This window comes from Lytechinus variegatus, chromosome 3 (genome assembly GCF_018143015.1).
Source record: "Lytechinus variegatus isolate NC3 chromosome 3, Lvar_3.0, whole genome shotgun sequence".
Classification (NCBI taxonomy): Eukaryota; Metazoa; Echinodermata; class Echinoidea; order Temnopleuroida; family Toxopneustidae; genus Lytechinus; species Lytechinus variegatus.
In genome coordinates this window covers 50,121,136-50,129,855 of record NC_054742.1, presented here as the reverse complement: position 1 = coordinate 50,129,855, position 8,720 = coordinate 50,121,136, and the positions used below count along the sequence as shown (strand labels likewise).

Sequence of the window (8,720 nt, the reverse complement as noted above, 5' to 3'; positions counted from 1 at the left end):
AATGTTTTTTACACTTTATCCGCACGCAAGGGATATATCTATAGCCTCCTCGGGAGCCTCCTCCCTGTCCAAATGTGAGAGTCGGGGACAGAGATCTATAATGTTTATCTTGTTCTTGTAAAAGTTAGAGCTTCGAAAAAAAGCCCACGTCGAAGAGGATACATTAAACTCTCGTGAAAAATATAAGTTTGAGGCCAGGGGTCGGGGCTAGAGTGGGGGCTAGAGGCTGGGCCGGGCTCCCTCCCTCCCTCATGATGATTTCCTGTGGCTGTCGCGTTGTTTTGCAGCACTCGCAGAGTTACCAGCTGACTGCGCTATTGTATCGCCGGCAAGCTAGCTATAGCGTTGCCCGAGCTAATCGCGGCGTGGGTACCACGTGAAAATCGATCAAAGACATGACAGCTCACTGCTGACGTGACCCGCGAAATCGCACCGTATATACCGTATACCGCCAGGTTATCCATTTCTTGGTACTTCCTCTGCACGTTCTCCTTCTCTGCCTCCTCCAGAAAAACGTAAAAATGGCCGGGTCCCTTGCAAAATTAGGCCGTGCTTTTGTTGCAGCAGCAAGGACTGAATCACCTCGATGTGTCCAGCCTGTTTCTGTCGCAGTAAGTTCCACTCAGCAAAGAAATTGTAAGTTGACATTTGATTTGACAACATTGTTTTAACGAGCTTCACCTGAGGGGGTCAGGATATGTTACTAAAAATAAATAAATTGTATGGGATGTCTATGATAAAAAAAAATAAGGATACAAAAAAAATAGCCAAAACGAAATAAATCAAAAGTGAACTACAAGGTATAAAGTCCTCTTGTCAGGATCTCGTTATTTTATTAATAATTTCAAGGAGACTCAACACATCAAATTAATCAATACGGTACTAGGCTAGCTACATGTAGGATGGTCTATTTCTATAGCGAAAGATCGCCGCTAGTTACCAATCAAGAAATACAAGAACAATAATAAGGTGGTCTATTTCTATAGTGAAAGACCGCCGCTATTGAGAATTACATAAGTTGTGCCAAAGAAAAACAAATAATATTCCAGGAAATCAATGTAGAAAATATTAAATATTCCAGGTATTAAAAATCCGATTGTTTGATCCAAAAGTTAAATGTCCGAAACTAAGGCGAAATGGTCGTGGAGAGCGAATTGAGAAAGACGAAAGTCCGGTGTGAAGACAGATTACGAAGAACTCGAGGATCCGACGATCGAGGTCGACGAATATGATGATGACAATGTTCGACTTTTGGAATTGGTCGCGAATCGACATGTACATGACTTGTGATCGTCAGGCAAGTTGAATTTTCATCATCATCGGCATAGTTCCCCCAATTTACCTCCAACTACGTCACTGTGTTGTTCACTTCATCATCATTCTCTTCATCTTTAAAATCATCAATTTGAAAATCCAAATCTAGATAAAATTCTGGGTTTTCTTTCATTTCGTGATAGAAGTATTCAGTGACAGTGTGGAGAAAACGTACCCACGCAACAGGTTTTGCATGCAAGTGGAGCTTTACGTGGGAGAGCCAATCACGCCTCTCGTACAGACAGTGACGTCATCAAATTCCAGTCAATTCAGAGACCGATGCGAGGCATATTTCGGGAGGGGCATTTTAGCGTTTTTTAATCGGTGATTTTCACCTTTTTGTATTATTTTCGATATTTTTGAATGACCCACTGATGATCCCCACATCATTACCTTTCCATTGATATATAATAAGACCACATTCATAATCAATATATTTCTCCTTAAAAGAAACAAATCGATAACTACGAATTTCAAGCATAAAATTACCTTCAAAAGTTGACTTAGCACACCAGGAACGTACATCGCTACCGCAACCACCGCCAGTCAAGGAAATGTCAGATGCGCGCATCCAGAAAAAAGGCACGTGCTTGGCGAGAAACAAACAAAAGTCACGTGGACCTAAAAAGGTCATGTACAGAGCGTGGGAGAAATTTATTGTTTGTAAACAAAGGAGCTGAAGGAGAATATTAAAAGGTCAAATGACTAGGGTGGTTGCGCTAACGGAATTAAAACCAAAATGAGCCTTATTTACAAGTCTATATCTAAACTGCAATATTATTTAACAAACAGACCACAGCTAACATGAGCTGCTACATTGTCATCAGCATAGACATAGTTCATATGGCAGTGTATCCTATTGCCGGACACCTTTATTTCAGTGCTTTAAAAATGACAACTAGAGGAAATACAATCAAGAAAAATTATCACTTGCTATTCCAAATATTCTGAAAATTATGAATATGATGAAATTATTTTATATTTTCCAACCGTTTTCTTTGCACCGCACTTGCCGCATTCCCTACGCGAAAAACAATTATTTTCATAATTCCGGACGCGCGCCGGATGGGTAAAAATATTCTTGATTATATTGATGTAAGAAAGAATTGCGTGTGATTTTTTCATGTATATCATATCATGAGTAAATTCTAAGTTTTTGTTTGCTTTCTTATATCGATTCTGAACAGATCTTTGTAATAAATTTGTGTTTGCTAACCAATTTCATTTTTTTTACCGCGCGTTCGATATGGCACTTTCCAGTATTAATGCTCGTATATATCGTGACCCTCAGTCATCAAGTTCTATTGATGCGCTGTCGATCGTCGACGGCTCTCTATCACGGTAAACCTCGCACACGGCCGGGCTACCGAGTACCTTGAGAACTAGCCGTAGACAATCTGAGCGATGGAGCGGACGAGATTGAAATTCGGCAAATAATTAGGCCCGCATTTCCATCAGAAAATAGATCAATTGGGATCAATTGTTAATGCAAAACTATGTTACATATATATGATATTTTATGCGTTTTCTGTCATTTTAGAGAAAAATAAGGTAAAAGTTGGATTTTTTCGCCTTGTTTTTGCAATCTTGTTCTTTGAATTGATCTGTGAAATTGATCTGCGGAAGTCTTACGGAACGAAATTGATTTTGTACGCAGTAATATGCTCGTCCGGAAATATGATAGTGTCCGGTAATACAATACGTGCCTATACTTTTTATCATAGAAAAATACATTAAAAAAAGTAAAAAAGTAAACGCCTTTAGCTTAGCCTAAAACGCCTAAGTTATTAGGCCTTAACCCTAAAAAGACTGGGGGGCCTTTTAGGCCCCCCCTGTACATAAATCGCGATAACTTTTTTGCGCATGAAGCGTTCGCGCCGCCATTTCATGACTTTTTTCTCTTGAGTTTTGCGCAACTTTTGATACCAAATTTGTATACCCCCATGCCGCGGTTGCAGAGTTACGTAACATTTTCGTATCACATGTCACGTAAGAAATTGAAATTTGTATTCGTTTGTGTGTAAAGTGTATGGTATTTGAATGAATGTTATACACATTGTTTTCTAACTACATTTTTATTTGTTTCTTTCTATATTATGTCACTTGTGAATTCAAGTAGCAGTTCTAGGATATGAAAATAATGAAAAACATTGCATAAAAAAATAAATACATAAGAAATGCAAAATAAAGAAATACATAAGAAATTAAAATCAAAGAAAAACATAAGAAAAGTAGTGCAAAATACCAGAATCGCTTGCACAACTATATTCTTGGGTGCAGGAAACACTGAATAGACAAGTAATGTCACACTTTAGTTGATTATGCTATAATTGATATTGAATAAGTTATATATTACACAAACCCAAAATATATCTAGAATACTCAAGAATTTGCAAACAGGAATTTATGGACCGCAATAGGTACCAAAATATGAAAAATTCAAGTTTTTGATAAAAATTTGCATATTCGCATAATTAATTATGAATATAATTTGCATAAATTATGTGATATCTCCTATGCTTTGTTTTCACCAGCTAGTGTACATGTAACACATCACTTGTGTATCTTCCAAGATTGCTTTGTCTCATTGCAAGAGAGTGTAATGCAATAAAACATGCCAATTATTGTATTTCTCTACATAACGCATGCGGAGTACTTATTTGCATATTTAGTAATTACTCATTTGCATAAGCATATCTAATAATTCAAGCATGAAACAACACAATTCCATGATAAACAACCTCTTCTTACAGCTGAAAACCTTGAAACAGGAATTTATGGACCGCAATAAGTACCAAAATATGAAAAATTCTATTTTTGATAAAAATTTGCATATTCGCATAATTGATTATGCATATATTAAAAAAAAAAATGAATATCAGTATTTTGACTATGTTTTCTTTTAGAGGACATGACAAAGGATGTGTGTGCCAAATTTGGTTGCGATCGGACGACCAACGGCCGAGATCTTAGGGGGGCCCAAAAGGCCCCCCCCCCAGTTTTTCTAGCCTCCAAAATAGCCCAGTCTTTTTAGGGTTAAAGTTTAAAGAGAAATTCCAGTAGTTGCAGTAAACACTGATTTCATGAGAAAGTCTGTAAAACCAGGCTTAATTGTCAGTATATCATCGAGGATGAAGATCTGGTACAGTTACATAAACTAAACTTTGTGAAATCTTGAAATCTACGCTGAAAAGTTTACACTGAAGATCACCAACACAGGTAGGCACACGTGGGACAGTGTATTATTATTGCTGGAATAAAGACCCGACGGAAGTGACCGAATCCGCCAATATTTTGCTTATTTCTCAGCAATTACACAGTTTCTCCCTGAATCCTTTGGCACATATTTTTTATTCATACAAACAGACACTTGGGTGGTCATTATATTAGATTCTGTAAAAAGTCATTTTGAGATCGTTACCAAAACTGGAATTTAACTTTAAGGGCCTTGCTTACACTTTTTAGTTTTGTTTACGACGTCAGTTTAGTGTACAATGTAGCGTAACGTGGCGGTAGATCAAGCCAGGCCAAGGCCAAGACTGGCAAGAGGACTCCAGCTCTAGCCAGGCGGCTTCTAGAGAGTAAAAATCATTTACTCATACTGACGTAAGGTTACTCTCAATGAAGCCAGGTATTCCTATATATTCACGTGCGTGTAGGCCGCCAAAGCCTGAAACTTTCGCCCCCGAGATTTCTACTTTCCTTCTAAAAGATCTAGCCCTAAATCATTTATGTACATGTACATGGGATAAAACTTCATTACCGACATTTCTACGCTCTCGATTGTATTTTTAAACAAGAATTCATTAAAAAAAAGGAGAAAAATATGACAAGACGGAAGAGACTTGCCCGATGTTTACGCCGCCATCTTGTTTCCTATTGTTCTTCGCCAACGTTACAACCTGTAATGTTTATTTTGGTTCAGTTATTTTTATGAAATAAAGACAAAAATCGATGAGCCCTGTCGGGGAAGATTTTGCATTGTTAACCCCCTATAATGGTGGCTGCACGATAGCAAGCCGCCTGTGTACGAGGAGAAATTAAAAAAAAATAAAAATGTTAAAAAAACTCCTCGAAACAGACAGTTGCCAGCTGTATAGGAGTCATCATGCCTAGCCAGGACAGGAGGCTCAAGTCATAGCTAGAGTAAAAATCATTTACTAACATATGCTTACTCTCCATGGAGCCAGGAATTCCTTCCCATTCATCTGCATGTACCGCAAAAACACCTTTCTACTTCTAAAAGATCTAGCCCTAAATCATGTGAATGGGATACAACTTAATTTCCGACATTTCTATGCTATCAATTTCATTTTTAAACAAGAATAAATTAGAAAAATATTATGAAAAGACGGAGGAGACTTGCCCGATGTTTATGCCGCCATCTTGTTTCCTACATGTATTGTTCTTCCCCAACGTTACGGATACGTGCTTCCGTGATCGGGCCACCAAAAAATATTACATGTTTATGAAGGCTTTGGTGGCCCATTCAGGCCACCTCCAAAAAAAATTAAAGTATGGTCTAGAGCTTAAAGAGAAATTCCAGTAGTTGCAGTTAACACTGATTTCATGAGAAAGTCTGTAAAACAAGGCTTAATTGCAAGTATATCATCGAGGATCTAGATCTGGTACAGTTACATTAACTGGACTTTGTGAAATCTTGAAATCTACGCTGAAAAATGTTCACACCGAAAATCCCCAACACAGATAAGCGCACGTGGGACGATGTATAATTATTGCTCAGGGCGTCGGGCCCGACGCCCTACCCGAATCCCGTGCTTTATTTGCTGATTTCTCAGCAATTACACAATTTCTTCCAGAATCCTTTGGCACATGCGTTTTATTTATACAAACAGACACTTTAGTGGTCATTTCATTGGATTCTGTACGAACTCATTTTGATATCGTTACCAAAACTAGCATTTACCTTTAATATGAATTATGTACCGTATTGTTTCATTGTTTTGATATGAAATAAGTTTTCAATCCTGCCTTAACATGAGTGATTGTCATCATTGCAACATTTACATATTATGACTCGAAGAGCTTCCTTACTGTTATATCTGCAAAAATGGAAATATTCTGTAGGATATTTTTTATTACTGTTTGTGAAAATAAGCAAATTATAGCTTTCTTATTTTTCATTTGATTTTTATTAATTTTTCAGTGGTCTGCTCATAAATTTAAATTTTTCTTTTTTATTAAAAATTATATTCATTCAAATCAAATATTTGTTTGAGGTGGACTTTGACTAAAATTCAGTCGCATAAAATTTGGTAGACCTGTATGCAGTTCTTTTCCAATAGAGTACTGAAAGTGATGACCTCACAAAAAACTTTTTTTTAGCTTTTCAGCTTTTTTATACGCCCGTCTCGACGGGACGTATTATGGTATCATGCTCAGTGTCCGTCCATCCATCTGCCGTTAACTTTTCCTTGTCAACGTGATAACTTCAGTTTAAGTTAACCTAGGCTCATAGGCCTATAATTTGGTGTGTATGATACTAGCATGGATCCCAGGAAGCAAATTGATTTTGAGGTCAAAGGTCAAGGTCACAGTGACACGTTTTCAAATATGGTATCAATCAAGAACGCTGATATGCAAAAAGCGAAAAAAAAAATTGATGACGTCACACTTCGAAATGCTATATAGGGAATCACTCCCACCCCTTTTCTTGGTCTCTGTGTAGAATGCTAAATCTGAATTGAAGTTTGAACTTCATATCAGAGTTTGCTCGTGTTCAAACCATGGGGTCAGCAAAGGATACAGATCACTTCCTGCCTTGTGATTCTGGGCATGCTCTCTAATTGAGGTTTCCATGGATTCCAAGAGCAAGAAAATGAGTAATGACTATTAAAAGATACGAATTAAAGACAACTCTGATCCTTGTAAATAAATAATAAAGGCCCTATTGGGTTTTAAATTTAATGAATGATTATTTGTAGATACATGATTCATGTTTCAGTAAATTGCTAATTCGTCTACTGCCAACTGGTCTGCTCACCACATGGTGTACCTTCATTTCGTCTAATGCCATTCCATCCAACATTTTTGTCTAACAACCATTTAACAATCATCACTTCATCTAATCACTGGTTCGTCTATGACCATTTCATCTCATAAGCAGCTGCAGTTGGTCTAATATCTATTTCATTTTCATTCATTTTGCCCAATTAACATATGGACTAAATAAATGGCTATTGGACCAACCGGTTATTAGAAGAATTGGTGAGTGGACGAATTGATGATAGACAAAATGATAGTAGACGAGTTGTATTGGACGAATTGGAATTAGACCAATTGGAAATAAACCCAGCACATCATGCCTATATGTACATGCTCAAGGGTGCAGCATGATTATTTAGGCTAATAAGACTTTCATCATGAAAATGAGGTGAAATTTGAGGTATTTCATATCCTCAAAAACATTTAGTTTTGCATGTAGCATGCTATGGGCCGTACAATACACATGAAGCACATAAGGACAGAGTGCCATGGAATGTGATATTAGTAAGTCTTGCAAAGCAGAGCTGAGCTCTCAGGAAGAATGATTCATACAGGGTTTTACACATTGATCACAGGATGCTAGTAGGTTTTCACCTTCTCATTACCAGGAACTTCAAAATGCCAGGTACATGCAATGTGTACGCCAGGCCTTAACACAAAATATGTAATTTACTTCAATAACTCCATACATCTACTTGATTTGCTAGTTCAGCCCTCTGGACTGCCATACCCGAATAGAACTCCCAAGGATTTAAAAAGCGCGAGCGCGCCCTCTCCCGTTCAGGCTTACTACCCATGATCACCGCGCAACTAGCGTCCATCTTCCTCTTTTGCTTTCGGCAAGCCACCTGTCAAGACGTGCTCAGATAAGTCTCCTAAGAGCTCAAATCTTTTTGAGCTTTGGTATATTATTTTCGCTTATCTGTGGTGCATTCTCCCTTTTAATTTCAATCTTTCCATTTGTGTGTAAGATTGTGTTCAGAATTTACACTTGGCGTGACCTTTTAGACGTGTTTTTGGTGACACTTAAATTGTTTTCTAACGTTTGAGTTCTCGTCGCGCCGCATCGCTAGCGCGTTCGCGAGGCACCGGGCTTGGCCTGCCTACGTGGCAGCAAGCCTTCACCACCTGTCATGGTTATTGTTCTTCACGTTCAAAGCGTGGTGGCTTTTGGTGCCGTTTTTGAATTAAATTCTAGACAGCCTCTACACTTTGTTGTCGAGGGTGTTATTGTTATTTCTTTTTGCAGGTTGGGATCTTCAACTCTGTTCCTTCCTTGCTTTCTGGAATTGATTTATTAAGATTTTCGATTGATTATTGATTGATTAATTCTTCAATTCTCTTTCCTTTCTGTTCTGAATAAATTTCTTAATTGATATTTTATTCACAGGCGGATCTTA

At 37.8% G+C, this 8,720-nt stretch overlaps 1 protein-coding gene across 1 annotated transcript in view; it reads left to right on the top strand.

The window, feature by feature from the left end:
- The first annotated feature begins 371 nt into the window (after positions 1 to 371).
- The window catches only part of LOC121411271 (isocitrate dehydrogenase [NADP], mitochondrial-like), a 30,598-nt gene continuing 22,249 nt past the window's right edge, over positions 372 to 8,720 (top strand). Inside the window, exon 1 of the mRNA XM_041603896.1 lies at positions 372 to 636. Within this exon, the coding sequence (XP_041459830.1) occupies positions 522 to 636 (115 nt within the window). The 5' untranslated portion in view covers positions 372 to 521. The remainder of the gene's footprint in view (positions 637 to 8,720) is intronic.